Below are 21,507 nucleotides of genomic sequence, written 5' to 3' on the forward strand. Positions count from 1 at the left end.
CGCTGCCCTGCAACAAAAGATAGAGCAAGTCCTAGTCCACCTTCCCCACCACAGGGGAAAAAAGCGCATGTGAAAAAACCTCTGCGTCCCCAGATTTTTACAGCTGGGTCTTCTACAGTGCAAAGCTAGATCCAGAGATATCCCCATTCATGGCTCCAATTGATAGATTACCTTCAAGCTGGCAGCTCAAGGGTGTGTCCTTTCTGCTGCAGCTCTCGGCCTGCGAGTGCCACAGCGTCCAACAGAACATATGGCTGGTGGCAGTTGAAGATTTAAACTGAACACATTAGACCAGCTCAGTGAGATGGACAAAAAATAAATAAAATATAAGCAGCAGGTGGCGCTATACATATACATTTTATTGATTAGCTCACTGGCTATACTGCAATCACAAAATATGTAGAATATGCTTCGTGACACAACCTATATAGATTACTATTTAATTTCCATATTTTGAAGGGGATGTCCAGCTTTTTGGCCTTTTTTTTTTTTAGCAGTCAACCACAGGCTGCTGTGGTTTTTGAAAAAATAAATAAAAATAAAATAAAAATTCATACTCATCTGCTCCCTGCCCCTCCTTTTGGATTCCAAGACTTTTTTCAGTAGTCTTCCAGTCTCTCTCCATCCTGTAAATTTGTGGACGGGTGGGATCACATGCACCCCTGCAGGCGGTGACGCGTCCCTCAGCATGTTACTGCTGAAACATGGGCTAATTAGCCTCTAGGAGCCGGGGTCGGGGGGGACGGGACAGACGGTGGTGCATTGAACCTGCTCCTAGAGGCTCCGTTTGCCCACTTCTTTCACGCCCTTCTTCTCTTGATTGACAGGGCCAGGCAGCGCTGCTCTCCTCCCGCTGGCCGTGTCTGTAGTGTAAATCTCGCGCTGTTCAGTATTTGGCGCAGGCGCAGTGAGGGAAGGACGCTCGGCAGCTGCTGGCTTCCTCACTGAGATTTACACTGCAGACACGGCCGGCGGGAGGAGAGCAGCGCTGCCTGGCCCTGTCAATGAAGAGAAGAAGGGCGTGAAAAGAGGTGGGCAAACAGAGCCTCTAGGTCTAGGAGCAGGTTCAAGGCCCTCCCCCCCCTGTTTTTCTCAATAAAGGCTTTAGGCAGTGAGATGGCGCTAATATAGTTATGTTCAGCTGACATTCGGCCATGTTTCAGGTGCCAGAAACCCTTTAAACCCCAAAAAGCTGGACATCCCCTTTAAAATGTATTACCAATCTCGTATGCTAAGGCGCTATGATAGATGTCATTCCAACTAGAGATGAGCGAACCTGAACTTTTACAGGTTCGGGTGGTGTCGAAATTCCGCTATGGATTCCCTTATAACGGAATATAGGGGAATTCAATGACTGAATGCAAAACGGAAACCTTTAAGAGGCATTCCGTTTTGATCCGTTCTAATAGAATTCTATTGCGCAAGCATAACGGATCAGTCTGGTTTCCGTTATGCAGAACTTTTTTTTTTTTTTTTTTGTCCTGCATAACGGAAACCGAAGTTCTGCATAACGGAAACCAGACGGATCAGTTATGCTTGGCAATAGAATCCTATTATAACGGATCAAAACGGAATGCCTCTTATGTTACTTTCACACTAGTGTTTTTACTGGATCCGGCAGGGTTCAGCAAAAACGCTTCAGTTACTGATAATACAACCATCTGCATCCGTTATGAACAGATCCGGTTGTATCTTTAACATAGCCAAGACGGATCAGTCATCAACTCCACTGAAAATCAATGGGGGATGGATCGGTTTTCTATTGTGTCCGAGAAAATAGATGCGTCCCCATTGACTTGCATTGTGTCATGTCGGATCCGTTTTGCTCCGCATCCCAGGACGGAAAGCAAACTGCAGTTTGCTCTCCGGTATGAGAACAGAACAGAATGCATTTTGGAGCACTCCGTTCTGTTCAGTTACATTTGTCCCCATTGACAATGAATGAGGACAAAGCGGAAGTGTTTTTTTCCGGTATTGAGACCCAATGACGGATCTCAATACCGTAAAATTGAAACGCTAGTGTGAAAGTAGCCTTAAAGGCTTCAGTTTTTGCATTGCGTCTACGAGTTCAGTTATATTCCGTTATAACGGACTCCATAACGAGTTTCTACACCACCCGAACCTGTAAAGTTCGGGTTTCCTCATTCCTAATTCAAACACATTGTGTGCTCTAACATATGCAGGTAGATCTGTGTCCTGCCTAACTCCCCCATGCCCACTGACTGTATGGGGGTTTCCCAGTCACCGATCATTTCTCTGGAAAGCCTTTTGACGCAATCAGGGGGGTGATACCCCACTGACCATGTAGCGGTAAATATTGACTGCAGCAATCAATAGGTTAAATGGCCAGGATGAAAGTCATATGGACGACTCTGTTTAATTCCTTCATTCCCTCTCTTTCAAAGTAATAAAACAGTAAGTGATTTAATATAGATAAATTTAGCAATAAGCTACACAACCCAAAGTCTTTGTGAAACATTATGCAAATCCGATGAGAATGTTAATGGTATAATTTGCTTTAATTACATTTGCAAAGCAGTGAATGCCGTCACCTGATGGCGGCAGAGGACTTCTCACGAGCCGACCTGCTCATCTGAAACCCCTCCCCAGACTGAAGTAACATAGCAGAGGTGACGGCTGAACATTACAGGTCGAGGAGCCAGCTAAGGCCCGTTTCACACTTGCGTTTCAGCTTCCGGTTTTGAGATTCGGCAGAGGATCTCTAAACTGGACCAAAACAGTTCTGTTTGATGTTAGCACATCCGGAGGCATCCTTCCCATTAGGTCGCTTTCACACAACCGTAGTTTTTTTTTTTGCAAATCATGGATACTGGCTGTGTGTGTTCCGCAGTTTGCGGACGGCACGTGGCCGCAACTATAATAGAAAATGCCTAGTGTTCTCCATGATTGCGGACAACGTTAGGACATGCTCTATCTTTTTTGTGGGGCTGCAGAACGGAACCACAGATGTGGACAGAACACCGTGCGGTGTCCGCATCTTTTGCAGCCCCACTGAAATGAACGGCTCCGCACTCGTTCCACAAAATTGCAGAACAGATGCGGACTCATTCATTCGGCTGACTGAATGAGCCCCCAGGATGTGGTATTGTTACATCGAAATGGAACAAACCGGATCCAGCACTAAAATCATTGTACGTCAATGGGCGACAGATCTGGCATCATTGACTTAAATTGATTTCGCTACCGAATTCGGTTTGTTCCGTTTTGTGGACCAGACACAAAACTGCAGCTTGCAGTGGTTTTGTGTCTGGTCAAAAAACACAACAAAACGAAACGTAATACATCCTGATCAGTTTTGTCCCCATTGACAATGAATGGGGACAAAATGGAACCGTTGGGGCCTGCTTTTGAGGTCCTCTGCCAGATCTCAAAACCGGAATACCACAATGGAAGTGTGAAACAATGACAGGTTAGACAATCGCAATCTACCGTACATTCTTGACTTGTGCAGTCAGACCGTTAAGCTGGTCACACACATTATGTTGGTCGATACCACGAGTTCGTTGTGAGTGGTCAAACAAATGTCTATGGGAGTCTCCCTCAATGGAAGATGACGGGGATAGAAGAAACGATAAGATTGGACCAGTCCTTTTCTTCTCCAGACAGGCCTCTGCCTGAGGAGTCAGTCAGCAGCTTCCTTCCCCTCTTCTTACTGAGAACACATTCTTACTCTGCCATGCGGAACAGGCATGTGTACGAGTGGACCGAGAGCGATAGCGGCCAGCCAGCAGCTTATGTGTATGGCCAGCCTTTAACAAGTTGGCCCAGAAAGGACATTCATCACCTGAAGTATATCCATAGGGTAGGTGATGTGTCTAATTGGCAAAGGCCCCACTGATAGGACCCCCACGCTTACTACAATGAGGTTCTCTCTGGTTCCTTCTCACTACATACCCAGGGTGAGTTTGAATGAAGTGGTGGTCATAAATACGCCCTGGCAAACCATCAGTGTCCATGGGGCTGCTGAAAACCATGCTCTCCGCCTCCATCAACCCAAGGACATGAGTGGGTCAGCAGGGCATATGGATGACCACCGCTTCCTTCAAACTCCTCCTCACTGCGGCTGTGTAGCGAGGTGGAACAGGGTGCTTGAAGTCAATGTTCTAGTGATTGGTGAGGATCCCAGGGGTGATGTATCCTGTGGATTGGTGATTAATGTTCTCTGTGGGATAATACTTTTAAACAAACATTCTAGTAGTTCTGTAAAAAAAAAAAAATATTATAAAAAAAAAAAAAAAAATAGGGATGTACCGATACCAGTATCGGGACCGATACTGGACATTTGCAGAGTACTTGTACTCGTGCAAATGTCCCCGATACCACTGCCGATACCTGCTGGCCGCTTGCGGCGGCGCTCTCAGCAGTTCGGCGTGGGGGAAGGAATTCTGTGACTCGCATTACCGGCACCCGACCTCTGAGAGGACGCTGTGATCCGCGCAATTAACCCTTCAGGTGTGGCACGAGTTCGACTGCCACCAATGATGGGGGGGGGGGGGGGGGGACCCTGTGGCCACTAATACTGGGGGGGGGGGGGGGGGTTGAGTTACCAGAGGGGGCTGATAAGAGGGAGAGGCTGGGGTGCTGATCAGAAACTGGGGGGCTGACCAGAGGCTGGGGGCTGTTTTTTGGACTTTTGGTTGGTCAGTGGTCACAAAATAAATGTGTTATTTATTTAATTGTTATAATTGGTATCGGTGAGTACTTAAATAAAAGTATCGGTACTCGTACTCTGTCTAAAAAAAATGGTATCGGGACATCCCTAAAAAAAAAAAAAAAAAAAAAAAACGCAAAAAAACATTCATTCACATCAGATTGCAGCCAGCCAACTTTCCGATAAGCATACTTGCTCAAGTCATCTCAGATGTTTATTTCAACCAATGGCAGTGGCTGATCTCTTAGGCCTCATTCACAATGCTTTGAAAATCTGGCATGTGACTGAATTTTTTTTTATTGCCAAAATCCCCAGAACTCACTGTTACAATGCTATTAAATTTCTTTATTTCACAGCATGTACCAGGATGTGTTTTGGCCCGTCCCAAGCCTTTCTGAACCGTTATTAGCTATTGAAAAAAGCTTGGGACCGGCCAAAACACGTCCTGATACATCCTATGAAATAAAGAAAATTAATAGCATCATAATTAAAAAAATGTAACCACCGTCGCACAGCTGTTTCCAGATTCATTGCAGTCTATAGGCTCTTTACATGGCCATTTTTTTTTTTTTTTAACAGCCGGTAAATATATCATCTGTCAAAAACCCTTTCAGGGTTTAAAATAAAAAAAATAAAAAAATTACTTACCTCTACCCTTAGCTCACGCCGGGACACTCGCTCCTCACAGGATGCAGCAGGACCTGTGCTCCCAGCGTGATGTCACATGATCACAATGAGAGAGTCGGGTCCTGCTGTCTTCAGTGAAGAGTGAGTGTACCTGTGAGTGCAAGTGGCTAAGGTGGGTGTAATATATATATATATATATATATATATATATATATATGTGTGTATGTGTGTAAAATGAGGACTCTATTAGGGCATATATGCTTCCACGGGCACATATGCTATTGAGGGCACTATGGGGGCATACATGCTAAAGGAGGCACTATTGGGGCCATTTACAATAATACTGGAGCAATATTGAAACTCAACAGCTTTCAAAAGCTGTTTTTAACGTCCATTAAAAACGGATGCAAAACGGCAATTAAAAACGGATATACAGCCAGAAAATGGATGCACACACTGATGCAAAATGGCCAGTGAAAATATCATGACACCTGGCTCTGCCAATCAAAGTGCAGAGGGCGCGCCAGTTGCAGAGTGTGCAAAGCCTTTTAGCTGCTCTTAGAGGCTCATCTGCATATACTAACACATCATTTTTCTCAGCAGTGAGGGCACATACGAACATGGGACCAACACAGATGCCTTCAGCTGCCAAGTGCACATGTAACAGGTCAGCCAAAGTCATAGGTACAGATGCCCTTTAAAAGGGGTTTTCCTATGAGAGAAAGTGATGGTGTATCACTCCTAATAGGTGGGGTCCGACTACCAAGATCCCAGCTTATCCAGAAAATATTGAGGCTGCAGCAATGGTTGAGCACAAGGTAACACCCCACTACCCCCTTCAAGGGCATCAGCACAGCAAGCACCATCCAAGTGAGCAAAATTATAATAAAACAAGTAATCAGGTAACGGTGGAATCAATGACATGATGAGACAGAGTGAAGATTTATTTCTGTAAGCTGTATTACTACCTAAAGAAATGTATCTGCTAGACCGAGTATAAATGCCCTGTAACGGCTGGGGATAGACAATGTGATTTTCTGAAGAATAATATGTGTAGCAGAGCAGCAACATTACTCACACTCTGCTCGTACTATACATGCTAGGGAATGGATTTCACATGGGAACCAGTGGAATTCCAGAAGTTTAGGGGATGCAGAAAAAAGACATGATCTCTGCCCTGTAAGTAGATTGCTGGTAAAAGTCATGTAATGGGCAGTTCTACTCACACTACAGTTTCCAGTGATCTGTATATAGGAGGGATGTCCAGATACCATTTTTTTAAAGACCGAGTACAAGTACCGATACTTTTATTTAAGTACCGGTACTCACCAATTAAAACAGTTTTATGTAGTTCTGCAACAGCTGGAGGCACACTGGTTGGGAAACACTGGCATATAAGGAGGGGAATGGGCATATGCCAGTGTTTCCCAACCAGTGTGCCTCCAGCTGTTGCAAAACTACAACTCCCAGCATGCCCGGACAGCCTTTGGGTGTGCGGGCATGCTGGGAGGTGTAGTTTTGCAACAGCGCTGGAGGCACACTGGTAGGGGATCACTATTATATGACCATTTGCATTGTGCAAATGAACAAACTTTCCAACATGTAGGCACACCGTGTGAACTGGCAGACATGCAAACTGTAGGACACAAACATCTCGCTTTAAGACAGAAATTGTATTATTTCACTTCCCACATTCTTTACTACAGTTACCCGTTCAGATATATATAGCGACAAATCTCCACTTCTAAACGTATTAAAACACCAAGCGATTCCTCCCACAGTCTGTACGGAATGTACAAATACATCTGAAGATGTGTTGCCTTTTAATTGGATCTCGTCTCGGCGGTGCTTCTATAGAAACATCTTTTCTTCATACAAACTACAATACTAATTGCAATCGCGAAGATCAATGGTTTCATGGTAACTCCCAAAATATAATATTTTAGAGGATTGTATACTAGGGTTTGTTTGCATTGGCGCTGTTATTTCCATTTGTTCTGCTCAGTCAAAAAAAACATTGGTGGTGTCTTATCTACCTGATGGACCTCCTTGACTACAATGGGTCCGTTGGATGTTCCTCGTGTCGTCATTTTGCTATTATAAATGAAAAGACTGGAAATCAATATGCTGACCATTGTGGCTCCGCAGGTTGCCGACAGCCCTAAATAGCTAAACCATTATGTTATACCGTGATCTCCCCATCCCATAGAGATGAAATGTGGCACATCTGCCATAGAGAACTCTAAAAAGACAGGGTACTGCAAGATCCAGGAATTAGTTGTGCCAACAGATATGCCAATGTTTTCACAAAAGTGTCCAAAAATGCCTAAACGACAGAGGATTTGATGCATGTTGAATGTTGATTAAAAAAATAAGGGGGTGATGCTGCATAGAGGGACACTCAGGTGTCTGGGACAGCTTGGTGACCACAAAGCTCTAAAGCTACGACCCAAAAGGTGCGGCTGGCCACGTGCGTCCCAGCTTCCAATGGCTCCCTGATTTCACTGAAAAAGCATGGAGCCATTGGTGATCCATTTCACAAAAAAAAAAAAAAAAAAAAAAAAAAAAAAGAGACCAGTTGGGTATAATTTTTTAGCAAACTGACTGGAAAAGACAGAACTGTAAAAAATGGGACCTCACAGCAGAATGAAGCCTAAAGAGCATATCACCTTTAGCAAGTAGTGAGCTATCCAAACAGTCACAGTTGTGTTTTTCTACATGCACATGCATAACAAACATAGTGATGTCACAGCATCACTATAACATACACAATGATGTCACAGCATAGAAATAACACACATAGTGATGTCACGGAATAGGAATAATGCACATAGTGATGTCACAGCAAAGGAATAATGCACAATGTGATGTCACATCATCACTATAACATACACAGTGATGTCACAGCATAGGAATAATGCACATAGTGAGGTCACAGCATCACTATAACGTACACAGTGATGTCACACCATAGGAATAATGCACAACGTGATGTCACAGCATCACTATAACATACACAGTGATGTCACAGCATCAGAATGCACAGAGTGATGTCATAGCATTGAGATTATGCACAGTGATGTCACAATACAGAGATAATCCATTCAATAAAGCTATAGTTTATGAATCACACACACACTGATGTCACAGTACAGGAACAAATTGATGGAACTGCTGTTTCATCTCGGCTTTGGATGGCAGGGCTAGACATTATGATGCTTTCACTACCTGGCTCTGTCAATCAAAGTGCAGAGGGCCGTGGCAGTTGCAGAGAGAGCAGAGCCTCTAGGTGTAACAGCAACGCCCCCGTTGCTTCTAGAAGCTCATTTGCATATACTACAACTTCACTTTTCTCAGCAATGTGGGCACATATAAACATAGGACCAACACACATGCCTTTAGCTGCCAAGCGCACATGTAACAGGTCAGTTTCATAGGTACAAAGCTGCTGACAGATGCCCTTTTAAAGCATATGAATGCACTACCTGCTTTCCTTACCCTTGGGAATAACTGTGCTACAGGAATACTGGTGTACCTCACTGCCTGCCAGCTAGTCTTGCTATGAATGGCGGACAACTTGGCTGGATTTCACACTATTGTGTAAACTCAACAAATTCTACTCTTCCTGCAATAAGTCCTAAGAATTGGCGAACTGACCTGGCGACTTCCCAACTTTGAGGAGCAACTGCTGGTACTCCGAGATGGAGACAACATCTTCTGCGACACCCCGAGGTTCCTTTCTTCCCCCATATTAATATTCCGTTCTTGACTCAGGAAGCGTAACAGAGACTGCCGGTAATGTTCTTATACATAGGCTGGGGAACACCGGATGAACACAATTGCTTATTCATCTTCTGTTTGGGGTGCGCACATTCCTTCAGCTCCTATGGAGATAAAAGGAACAAACTAATAGAAAGTGGAAGAACTTTGTTTCTTACCTATTGTTCCAGTGCATAAAATGTCCTTACAAATACAATAAAGCAATGCTTATATCACATGCATGGCTCTAAACAATCGTTATGGATGGACTCTGTTGCCAAATACTGGAGCAGCCAGGCAATGGATGATGCCCTGTGCGTCTGTTGGTGCCCACTCTCTGCCCTGTATTTTGTCATACAGTGTATAAATCATTTTACTAAACATGGTTATATGTTGGCCAAAGACAACTTCAATACCGTAGTAAAATAATGACAGGAAAATGTGATTTGCTCACCACTCCTGTCAAACTTGTAGCATCCGGACCTGAGTGCACGGAGAATTCCTGAACCGGAGAGAAGCACTGACATAGAATTTGTTCTGACCAGTGGGTGAGAACCTGCTGTCCCACGATATCTGAGCACACCCCTTGTTCTTCACACAATACCTCTGATGGAGAGCAGAGACTTTCCCAAGGGGTGTACCAGGTGCTACCTCGGAGGGGAATTGGAACACAAGGGAATCGGGACCAGAGTGTGAACCCACTGGACTGATCTCCAGGAGACACAATACACCCAGTGGATGCTGGGAGGCCAGAGGCTGATCAGATGGAAGCATAGTCAGGGTACGAAGGCAGAAGTCAGGGCAGGCAGCAATCAGGCAAAGTCCGTAAGCGTAGACCAGGGTCAGGGTTGGCAGCAATCAGGCAAAGTCCGTAAAACATAATCCAAAGTCCGGTACACAGAATGACAAGAAACAGCAGAACACTTTAGCTCAAACAGCAATTTAGACGAGCTAGGAACCCAACTGCTCAGTCCTCTCCCAGTTGAAGGAGGCACCGTTAAATACACACTGCAGACCAGCCATAGGATGGGAAAGATCGGTGCGGGTGCAGGCTGCCTCACAAAATGAGGAGAGACAAACCCGTGTACACCTTAAACATTACAGGACTCGGAGCTGGAACGCAAGCTCCGCTCAGAGCTGGAAGGGGAATGCCAGAGACTATATAGCTGCACTCGTGTTAGCAAGGAATGAAGCGCCTGCACGGGCGTATACAACAGTTAAGCTACCCGCACTTGTCAGCATGGCATGCAGCAGGAGCAGGAAGTGAAGGAGCCCAATGAAAGTGCTGGCATGAAGGGGCAGCAGCGCAGCAACAGAGCGCTGGGCTAACAGAAATCCAATGAAGAAAAAAGCAATTTCTCCAGCACTCCTTAAAAAAAATAATTAAAAAAAAAAGGCATTGAAAGCAGCTTGTACAAAAAAAAAAAATAATAAAAAAAAAAACAAGCGTTTCAAAAGACTTTATTTCTTAAAGAGTGCAGGAGAAATCGCTTTTTTTTGGGACATTGTAACTTCAATACTATGCCTAATTAGCAGGGCCAAACAATGCAAGTAAATACCACCATACAGTGCTCAAAAAATACCTGCTGGCACCCTATTCTACTCTGGCCCTGCAGTGCTGCTTATGTTATTAAATATAAATACACAATTCCGCCAGGGCTTGATTTTTACGAGATCTTTACATCTCGGTATTCACTGTGCGCTAAAAATGACAAAAACATCCTTATTCTGTGGCACAATATAAATACAGGGATACCAAATTTGTTGTTTTACTACTTAAAAAATAAAAAACCTTTGAGAAATAAAATAATTTCTTTGTATCGCCATTTTCTGATATAACTTTTTATATTTTGATCTAGAGAGCTGTATGAGGGCTTGTATTTTTGCAGAACAATCTAAAGTTTTTATTGGCATCATTATTTTTTGGGGAGGGGGACTAAAAAAATGGCAAATTGTATTTATTTATTTTTTTTCCCGTTACAGGCCTTCCCCATACAGGAATTCTTTTAAAATATTTTAATGGTTCAGACATTTTCGGAAGCGGTAATACCGGATATGTTTATTTTATTGGTATATATTTTTATATGTAAAATTTGGGAAAGAAGAATTACATTAACTTTTAATATCTTAAGGTTTTTAGTTCTTTTTAACTTTTACAGTAAGAACTATTAGCCCCCTTAGGGGGCTAGAACCTAGGATCTTTTGCTCACCTTAAAGATCTATGAGGGCTAATAGCATTTTGATGCACTCCTTGCTGAGCTGTGCTTTGCGCACAGCGCAGCAGGGAGCTTACCATGGCAGCCTAGTAATCAGATCGGAAGGCAGGGGGAGCCGCATCACTCTGTCTTGCCTCGATCAGTGTTGATCGTGGCATCTGAGGGGTTAAATGACGGGGTTCGGTGCTTTTGGCATTCCCAGTCATTGCAGCCAGGTGTCTGCTGTAGGAAACAGCCAGCACCTGCCGAGTATGGAGCGGGCTCACTGCAGCAGCCAGCTCAATCACTGTGATGGTTGAAGGGGTTAAGCCATTGACGTTACATATTAGGGTAAATTCACCAAAGCAATGCACATTAAAGACTGCAGCCCCTGAACATGGATGAATTAGAAACAACAACAGAGAACAGCATGGCCCAGCATCCCTATAAATTAGCTTAGCCTCTAATAAAGCCAGTGACGACACGCAGGTTATTTAAAGATCCACATGCCTAAGGTTGCCTGAAGAAGAAAAAAAAAACATAAGTAGAACAACTATAAATAGTAGAAGCCCGGGGAAATATTAATAGAGCCAAAAGGCAGGAGATGAAGAAAAAGCCCTAGCCATGGGATTTCAGTGTGGGAACCCATTGCCATGGAGATTACACAAGGTTTGTAAAGCGAGCACATAAAAATAGAAAAGTACCTGGAAGGATGTACAGCAAGAGCCGAGGTATGCAGACAAAGCATTACACAGCGTACAGGGAGGAACCGGCCTGACGAGGACACCGAACATGGGCAACAGGAAATCCCGAGGACTAGACAATGAGGTGCCCTCGCATAATAATAATAACGATGACTATGATACAATAAAAACATACAGTGCCTTGCCAAAGTATTCACTCCCCTTGACTTTTTGTGTTTTGTTACATTACAGCCTTATGTTCAATGTTTTGTTAATCGTAATTTTATGGGATGGATCAGAACACAATAGTCCAAGTTGGTGAGGTGAGATGAGAAAAAAAATAAATAGATAAATAAAACTATTGTTTAGAAATAGAAACAGAAAATTGGCATGTGCGTATGTATTCACCCCCTTTGTTAGGAAGCCCATAAAAAGCTCTGGTGCAAGCAATTACCTTCAGAAGTCACATAATTAGTAAAAAATGATGTCATCTGTGTGCAGTCTAAGTGTCACATGATCTGTCATTACATATACACACCTTTTTTGAAAAGCCCCGTTTCCGTATTTCCGTTACATTGAAAGATAGAACATGTCCTATATTTGGCCGCAAATCACGTTCCGTGGCTCCATTAAAGTCTATGGGTCCGCAAAAAAACGGAATGCATACGGAAATGCATCCGTATGTCTTCCGTATCCGTTCCGTTTTTTGCGGAACTATCTATTGAAAATGTTATGCCCAGCCCAATTTTTTTATATGAAATTACTGTATACTGTATTTGCCATACGGAAAAAACGGAACAACGGAACGGAAACGAAACCACACTGGAAGCAAAAAACGGAACAACGTATCCGTGAAAAACGGACCGCAAAACACTGAAATGGACATACTGTCGTGTGAAAGAGGCCTAAGGGTAATTTCACACGTGCGGCAGAGGATTCCGGCAGGCAGTCATCGCCAAAACTGCCTGCCTGATCCGTCAAAACGTATACAAACTGATGGCATTTGTGGATCAGGATCCTGATCCGTATGACAAATGCATTGAAATGTCGGATCCGTCTCTCCGATGTCATTTGGAAAAACTGATCCGGCATTTATTTTTTTTCACATTTTTTGCAGTCCGAGCATGCGCAGACCATAATGCCGGATCAGTTTTGTCGGAACACTCGGGGCCGGATCCGGCATTAATGCATTTCAATGGGAAAAAATGCCGCATCCGGCATTCCGGCAAGTGTTCAGGAATTTTGGACGGAGATTAAACCGCAGCATGCTGCGGTATCATCTCCGTACTGAAAAGTCAAACAGACTGAACTGAAGACATCCTGAACGGAATGCTCTTCATTCAGAATGTATTCGGATAAAACTGATCAGTTATTTTCCGGTATTCAGCCACTGTGACGGAACTGAATACCGGAAAAGAAAAACGCTAGTGTAAAAGTACACTAAGCAAGAGGCATCACTAACCAAACACTGCCATGAAGACCAAGGAACTCTCCAAACAAGTAAGGGACAATGTTGTTGAGAAGTACAAGTCAGGGTTAGGTTATAAAAAAAATATCCAAATCTTTGATGATCCCCAGGAGCACCATCAAATCTATCATAACCAAATGGAAAGAACGTGGCACAGCAGCAAACCTGCCAAGAGATGGCCGCACACCAAAACTCACCGACCAGGCAAGGAGGGCATTAAAGGGAGTCTTTCACGCCGATTGACCCTATTAACACACTTATGTCCACGGCATCCCCCCTATTAAAACTGTTCTTACCGTTAGTTCCCTGCTAGCATCATTCGTCCAAAAAACACTTATTCCGTATGCAAATGAGGCTGTGAAGGTGCCCAGGGGCGGCCTTACAACGGCCGGTGCCCAGGCCCTTGGGTCATTTTCATACCAATTCACTCCCCCTCCGCTCAGTCCTGAGCTTCCCCAACTTCAGATGCAATCATAAAAGAAACTGCAGCACTCTCCAGCCTTGTTCTTTCAAAAATGTATTCACCAGTACAATGCGACGTTTCGATCTGTGTGATCTAGTTGCTTGAGAAAGATCACACAGATCGAAACGTCGCATCGTACTGGTGAATACATTTTTGAAAGAACAAGGCTGGAGAGTGCTGCAGTTTCTTTTATGATTGCATCTGGTGCTAAATACAGGGATATTCTTAAGCAAAACCTTTACCTCTGTGCATGATTTGAAGCTAGGACGGAGGTTCACCTTCCAGCAGGACAATGACCCCAAACACACGGCTAAAGCAACACTTGAGTGGTTTAAGGGGAAACATGTAAATGTGTTGGAATGGCCCAGATCGCAATCCAATAGAAAATCTGTGGTCAGACATAAAGATTGCTGTTCACGAGCGCAAACCATCCAACTTGAAGGAGCTGGAGCAGTCTTGCAAAGAGGAATGGGCAAAAATCCCAGTGGTAAGATGTGGCAAGCTCATAGAGACTTATCCAAAGCCACTTGGAGCTGTGATTGCTGCAAAAGGCGGCTCTACAAAGTATTGACTTCAGGGGCGTGATTAGTTATGCACATTGACTTTTTTTTTTTTTTTTGCTTCACAATAAAAAAAATAATAAACATCTTCAAAGTTGTGGGCATGTTCTGTAAGGCTACTTTCACACTAGCGTTCGGGCGGATCAGTTCTGAACGGATCCGCCCATAATAATGCAGACGGAGGCTCCGTTCAGAACGGATCCGTCTGCATTATATTAGCTAAAAAAAGCTAAGTGTGAAAATAGCCTGGGACGGATCCGTCCAGACTTTCAATGTAAAGTCAATGGGGGACGGATCCGCTTGAAGATTGAGCCACATTGTGACATCTTCAAACGGATCCGTCCCCATTGACTTACATTGTAAGTCTGGACGGATCCGCACGCCTCCGCACGGCCAGGCGGACACCCGAACGCTGCAAGCAGCGTTCAGCTGTCCGCCTGTCCGTGCGGAGGCGAGCGGAGCGGAGGCTGAACGCCGCCAGACTGATGCAGTCTGAGCGGATCCGCCTCCATTCAGACTGCATCAGGGCTGGACGGCTGCGTTCGGGTCCGCTCGTGAGCTCCTTCAAACGGAGCTCACGAACGGAAACCCGAACGCTAGTGTGAAAGCAGCCTAAATTAAGTGATGCAAATCCTCAAACAATGCATGTTGGTTCCAGGTTATGAGGCACCAAAACACGAAAAAAGTCGGGGGGGGGGGGGGAATACTTTTGCAAGGCACTGTAGCATAACTAGAGCAATCAAAATGTATTTAGATAATAAAAAATCCTGCAAAAAGCTAGGGCTAGTTTCACACATGCGGTAAAGCTCTCTCTGCCGGAGTTCACTGTACCCAGCCTAGCCAGATACTGCTTTGCACAGCCAGAACCCACTTTCTGGCCTGCAGCGTTTTTGGTCAGGTAGAAACCTGGCGCTCATGATCGATACTAGCCGAATTCCCGCTAGATCCCATTATAGGCAAAGGGGTCTGGAGGTGCACGGCAATATCCACGAGGCTGGACACAGTAAACTCTGGGAGGCTGTTATTCTGCCGGATAGCTTTACTGCATGTGTGCAACTAGGCTACTTTCACATCTGCGTTTTTGCTGGATCCGTCAATGCGTTTTGCGCCGCGTGCTAAAAAACTGAATGTGGTACCCAGACCCGAACTTCTTCACTTAAGTTCAGGTTTGGGTTCATGTGTAGATGTAATTATTTTCCCTTATAACATGGTTAACGTGAAAATCACACTGCATCTGCACTTGCTTGCAGATCCTTGCGATTTTCACGCAGCCCCATTCACTTCTATGGGGACTGCGTTGCATTAAAAAAAACGCACAAAATTGAGCATGCTGCGATTTTCACGCAACGCACAAGTGATGCGTGAAAATCACCGCTCATGTGCACAGCCCCATAGAAATGAATGGGTCCGGATTCAGTGCGGGTGCAATGCGTTCACCTCACGCATCGCATCCGCGCGGAATACTCGCCCGTGTGAAAGGGGCCCAAGTCCTGCACTCAGTGCACCATAAATCTGGTGACTGAATCCCTTTACAGTCCAAGCAAATTATTATTTTTTAACCATAACTTAGCCAAAACTTTTTTTGTAGACTATCCTAGACATATTTGCCGGGTTGCAGCCGTATCTTATACATTATAGTTAATGGGGCCGGACGGCATCCCTGTAGCTGCCGGCAATGCTGGTTACAGACAGCCAGCAGTTCTCCGCCAGAACAGCCTGCTGGATCTGAGAAACGCTAGTGTGAAACTAACCTAAAAACGCAGATCTCTGCAGCTGTATAGAATACAGAAAAAAGAAAGGACCCAGAATAGCGGCGGTCTGAAACACGTAACAATACTTCATTTCGCTGAAATAAAGTTCCCCTGCTTTTGATTAGAGCTGGAAAATGGATCAGCCAGCACTCACTCAGTGCACGCCGCACGGGATAGAAGCAATCTCCACTTGAAGTATAGAAGAAATCCCAGCAGTCTTGTCTTGACAATTAGTTATGATGTTTTATTGCATCAAAGCAATGTGTCCTACAACAAGGACGCGTTTCAGCAAGCATGCCTTTATCAACAGGTGATAAAGGCATGCTTGCCAAAACTAGTCCTGGTTGTAGGACACATTGATTTGATGCAATAAAATCTAATTGTCAAGACACGACTGCTGGGATTTCTTCTATACTTTGATTAGAGCTGGACTTCCAAGTGGGTTTCTAGACAAAAGAAAGGTACAGTTTTAGTTAGTATGATGAACCCTACTAGGCAGTATGCCTGGTTTAATAAGGTTGGTCATGCTGCAGAGACTCTAAAATGAATGGGTCAGGATTCAGCCTGGACGCCATCCGTTCGCTACATGCATCGCATCCGGACAGAAAACTCGCTCGTGATAGAAGCTTTAAAGTGGTTATCCAGGAATTGATAATGATGATTATTATCATCACAGCAGGGGCCCCGAGTCCCGTCACCCCCGCCGATCAGCAGGCTCCCGGCAGCTTTCCAAGCACAGTGACTTGAATGGGGCTGAGCTGCAACTAGGCCATGTGACTGATGTATGGTGGCGTCACATTGACCTAGCTCACGGAACGCCTGCATCTTCTAAGAGCTGATCAGCGGGGGTCCTGAGTCCTCGCCGATCTGATACTGATGATCTATTCAAATGCCCTAATAATTCCTTTAAACCTTGTTTTTCCCGGCTTACTGTGAAGTTCCTCAATGACCTCTACACTCTCTGGTTTTTACGTGTGTTATCGCTATTTATTATCACAGAAGTAGATCTAGGACCTTGACTAGAACGGTTTCTAACAGGAAACAAAGGCGGCCGTATCGTGACAGCATTTGTCATTCTGAGGATGTGGTGCCGCAACACAAGGTCTGAGCCTACATAGTGTAAAGCAGGCCAAACAGCCCGAAACGTCACTGCTATTAAATCTCATTTCAAATCCACATAAAAGTTGAACAAATTTACAGTCCTTTGCTTCGGAGAGTCATTTCTTGTCACTTTTCTCCATTCACCTCTGCTGGTCCACTATTAAAAAGGGAAGAGCTGATGCTAATAAGCAGCAGTGATGGCACTGCTGATCACGACTGTGGACACCTCGGACATGTTAGTACAAGGTCAGTACACCTGCTGACAGCAGAAACACACAGCATTATAAGTCATTACAATGCCGTGAGATCGTGTCACAGGAGACGTGTTCAGTCCTACTGTCCATGGAGCTTACTTCACGGACTGAATACTAAATTGGTCTTGGGGCTCATGCACACGACCGTTGGGGGTTTTACGGTCCGCAAAACACAAGTACCGGCGTGTGCATTCTGTATTTTGCTAAACAGAAGGGCCGGCCCCTAATAGAACAGTCCTCTCCTTCTCCGTAACGTGGACAATAATAGGACATTTTCTATTTTCTTGCGGCCATACAGGCATTTTGGGTTTCTTTTGCAGCCCCATTGAAATGAATGGCTCCGTATATGGACCGGAAACGGATGTGGAAAAAATTAAATAAAAATATGTACGGATGAGCGCATGAGCCCTTACGGAGCTACAGCGCTTAGTCTGCCCAAGTGCTGAGTCATAGTTACAAAATTTTGCCGAAACCCTACGTCAATTAATGGCATATGGTTGCCAAATGCCATTTTTGAGAAATATGACCTTCCTAAGCGGGGACCACGAATAATGACAACTTTTATGCGGTATTGGCGCTGCCCTGGACATGGTGATCTATAGGGAGATAAAGAGATCACCTGGCTCTATTGTACAGCATGCCGCACCTGGGAGATGCTCCCACAGGTTAGTAAATAGGTGATGAAAAGGCTGTAGTCACAGGGGATAATGACATGTTTAATGAAAAAAAGAGGCATATTTAAAAAGGCACCTACTTTATGGGAACATCCCCCATGTGTCTGTATTTCATGGCTACAGCATCAGAGAGACCTATACCAATATATATACTTATACTGGAGCTACAAAAACCTCCTGATTGGTGGAGAACTGAGATACAGCTCCTATGGGCACTATATGTAGGTTGCTATACAGTGGTCACACATGGTCTTTCTAAGGGGTACCATTGTGTCCTAGCACCAACCTGCTATACATCCCTTGTAGAATCTTGACCGCGTTGATTCTACAGAAGGATATACAAATGGAGTCCAAAAGGCCCTTATGCCCTCATCCACAGGACTATATATTTTATCTGTGTCCTATCTGCACTTTTTGCGGACGGCACACTGATACATTAATTTCTATGGGCCACGTAACTGTATTGTTTGTGGCTTCCGCCATCTGTTCCACAAATTATAGAACATGTTCTATTCTTCATTGCGGACAACCGTTCTTTCTATTGATGGGAGTGAGAACAACGTGGAAGGTCTCATCCAACTCACTGCTGCGGTAAATGCTGTGGGATTTTCTGCATGCAATTCAGCTGTGAAAAATCTACAATGTTTAGCCACGTGTGCACATACCCCAAGGCCAGTTTCAGACAAGCGTGTTCACTGTGTGCTCGGGGAGGTTGGGCAGAGACGCACAGCATTATAAATCATTATAACGCTGTGCAGTCCAGTCAAAGGAGTCCACTACAGGAGTTCACGCTCCCATATGGAACGCGTTTCGAGCAGGGAACACTCTTGTTTGAGACTGGCATAAAGGGAACATAGCAGGCCTGATGCAGCAGAAACTTTTCTTCATGGCTTTGTCTTCAGCTCCGCTTTAGTTGGTCCACTGCCAAATTATTTCAAAACTATTGACCAGTAAGGCCTCTTTCACACGACCGTATGGCTTTTTCAGTGTTTTGCAGTCTGTTTTTCACCGATCCATTTTTCGTTTCTGTTCCGTTTTTCGGTATGGCATATACATTATACAGTAATTACATAGAAAAAAATGGTCTGGGCATAACATTTTCAATAGACGATTCCGCAAAAACGGAACAGATACGGAAGACATACGGATGCATTTCCATATAGAAACATAGAATGTGTTGGCAGATAAGAACCATTTGGCCCATCTAGTCTGCCAAATATACTAAGTACTATGGATAGCCCCTGGCCCTATCTTATATGAAGGATGGCCTTATGTGTTCTGTTTTTTTTTTTTTGCTGACCCATTGACTTGGGGGGAGCCACGGAACGTGATTTGCGGGCAATAATAGGACATGTTCTATCTTTCAACGGAATGGAAAAACAGAAATCCGGAAACTGAATGCATATGGAGTAAATTCCTTTTTTTTTGCAGAACCATTGAAATGAATAGTTCCGTATACGGAATGCAAAATACAGCCCGTAAACGAAAAAAAAAAAAAAAAAAGTGAGAAAGAGGCCTATGGGTCCATTCACACATCTGTGTGTGTTTTGCGGATCCACAAAACACGGACACCGGCAATGAGTGTTCCGCATTTTGCGGACCGCATATCGCCGGCACTACAATAGAATATGCCTAATCTTGTCCGCAATTGCGGACAAGAATAGGACATGTTCTATTTTTTGGGGAACGGAAATGCGGACCTGGAAGTGCAGGTCCGCATTTCCGGATCCGGGCAGCACATTGTGCGGCCCTATAGAAATGAATGGGTCCGCAATTCCGTTCCGCAAAATGCGGACCAGAATTGCGGACGTGTGAATGGACCCTAAGGCCTCATGCACACGACCGTTCTGTTTTTTTGCGGTCCGCAAACCACGGATCCGCAAAAAAACAAAAGCCACCCGTGTGCCTTCAGCAATTTGCGGAACTGAACAGGCGGCCCATTGTAGAAATGCCTATTCTTGTCCGCAAAACTATATATTTTTTGCGGGGCCACAGAACGGAGCAACGGATGCGGACACAAGGAGTGCTGTCCGCATCTTTTACGGCCCCATTGTAGTGAATAGGTCCGCACCTGAGCCGCAAAAACTGCAGGACATGTTCTATTTTTTTTTGCGGTGAGAAGGCACGTACCGAAATCCCACGGATGCGCTTTATAGTACTTCGTTGGGCTTCAGATATGTTTCACCGCTCTGCACCATATTCTGAGGACTGAGGACCTATTCAAGTCAATGGGTCTGCATACAGAGTGTATGCGGGCGGTGCCCGTATAATACGGGCACTACGGCCATGTGCCTTGAGCCCTTGAGAGCCAAACCCAGCAGTGAAGCCTACTCAGAGATAAGGAATAATTGAAAGATCATCTCCTGTTCTGCGATTTTAACCCACATCTGGTTTTGGCTCACAATCACTGATGGAAATAACGGACCAAATAACTGAAGTGTCAACCTTAGGCTCCATTCACACGTCCGCAACATGTTTTGCGGATACACGGAGCCACGGATCCGCAAAACACGGAAAGCGGCAATGTGCATTCCGCATTTTGCAGACCGCACATTGCCGGCACTAATAGAATATGCCTGTTCTTGTCCGCAATTGCGGACAATAGGACATGTTCTATTTTTTTGCGGAAACGGAAACACGGATGCGGAAGTGCGGATCCGCAAATATGGATGCGGACAGCACATTCCGGCCCCATTGCGGAACGGATGCGGATCCATTTTGCGGACGTGTGAATGGACCCTAAGGGTGGTTTCATATACGTTTGTTGCATTTTTCCTTGCATTGCATTTAAATTTTTTTCAAAAAATTCACTTTTTTGTTTATGACATATTTCCCAAAAATTAGGCAAAAGTAATGCCACAGAGATCAACATTGATTGATCAGCTGTTTTGTTGTCGCTCCGGCACTGGGAGTATGGCGCCTGAACTATGCAGCTCTCTCTATTGTGTAGTGGATGAAGCTGGTAACTGCAGCGCTGCTCACATTAAAGTGAATGGGAGCTGTGCTGCAGTTACCAGTTCCGTGCACTGCACAGCAGCAGGGCCCCCTTTCCAACGGGGGCACCCTGCTGTTAGATACTTAAGGGGTTGTCCGGGTTCAGAGTTGAACCTGGACATACCCATAATTTCACCACGGCAGACCCCCCTGACTTGAGCATCAGAGCAGTTCATGCTCCGATGCTCTCCTTTGACCTGCGCTGGATCGAGCAGGACAAGGGCTCTCTTGTTTACAATCACACACTGCCGGACGGAAGCTTCCACCCGGCAGTGTGTTCGGTGAGGTCACCAGCTGTGATGGGCG

At 44.8% G+C, this 21,507-nt stretch overlaps 1 protein-coding gene across 3 annotated transcripts in view; it reads right to left on the reverse strand.

Moving 5' to 3' along the window:
* Positions 1-21,507, reverse strand: part of OSBPL3 (oxysterol binding protein like 3) — a 201,066-nt gene that overhangs the window by 89,132 nt on the left and 90,427 nt on the right. For all 3 annotated transcript variants that reach the window (XM_044292688.1, XM_044292689.1, XM_044292687.1), the window contains exon 3: positions 8,957-9,183. In XM_044292688.1, the coding sequence (XP_044148623.1) occupies positions 8,957-9,049 (93 nt within the window). In that variant the 5' untranslated portion in view covers positions 9,050-9,183. The remainder of the gene's footprint in view (positions 1-8,956; positions 9,184-21,507) is intronic.

This window comes from Bufo gargarizans, chromosome 5 (assembly GCF_014858855.1).
Source record: "Bufo gargarizans isolate SCDJY-AF-19 chromosome 5, ASM1485885v1, whole genome shotgun sequence".
Taxonomy (NCBI): Eukaryota; Metazoa; Chordata; class Amphibia; order Anura; family Bufonidae; genus Bufo; species Bufo gargarizans.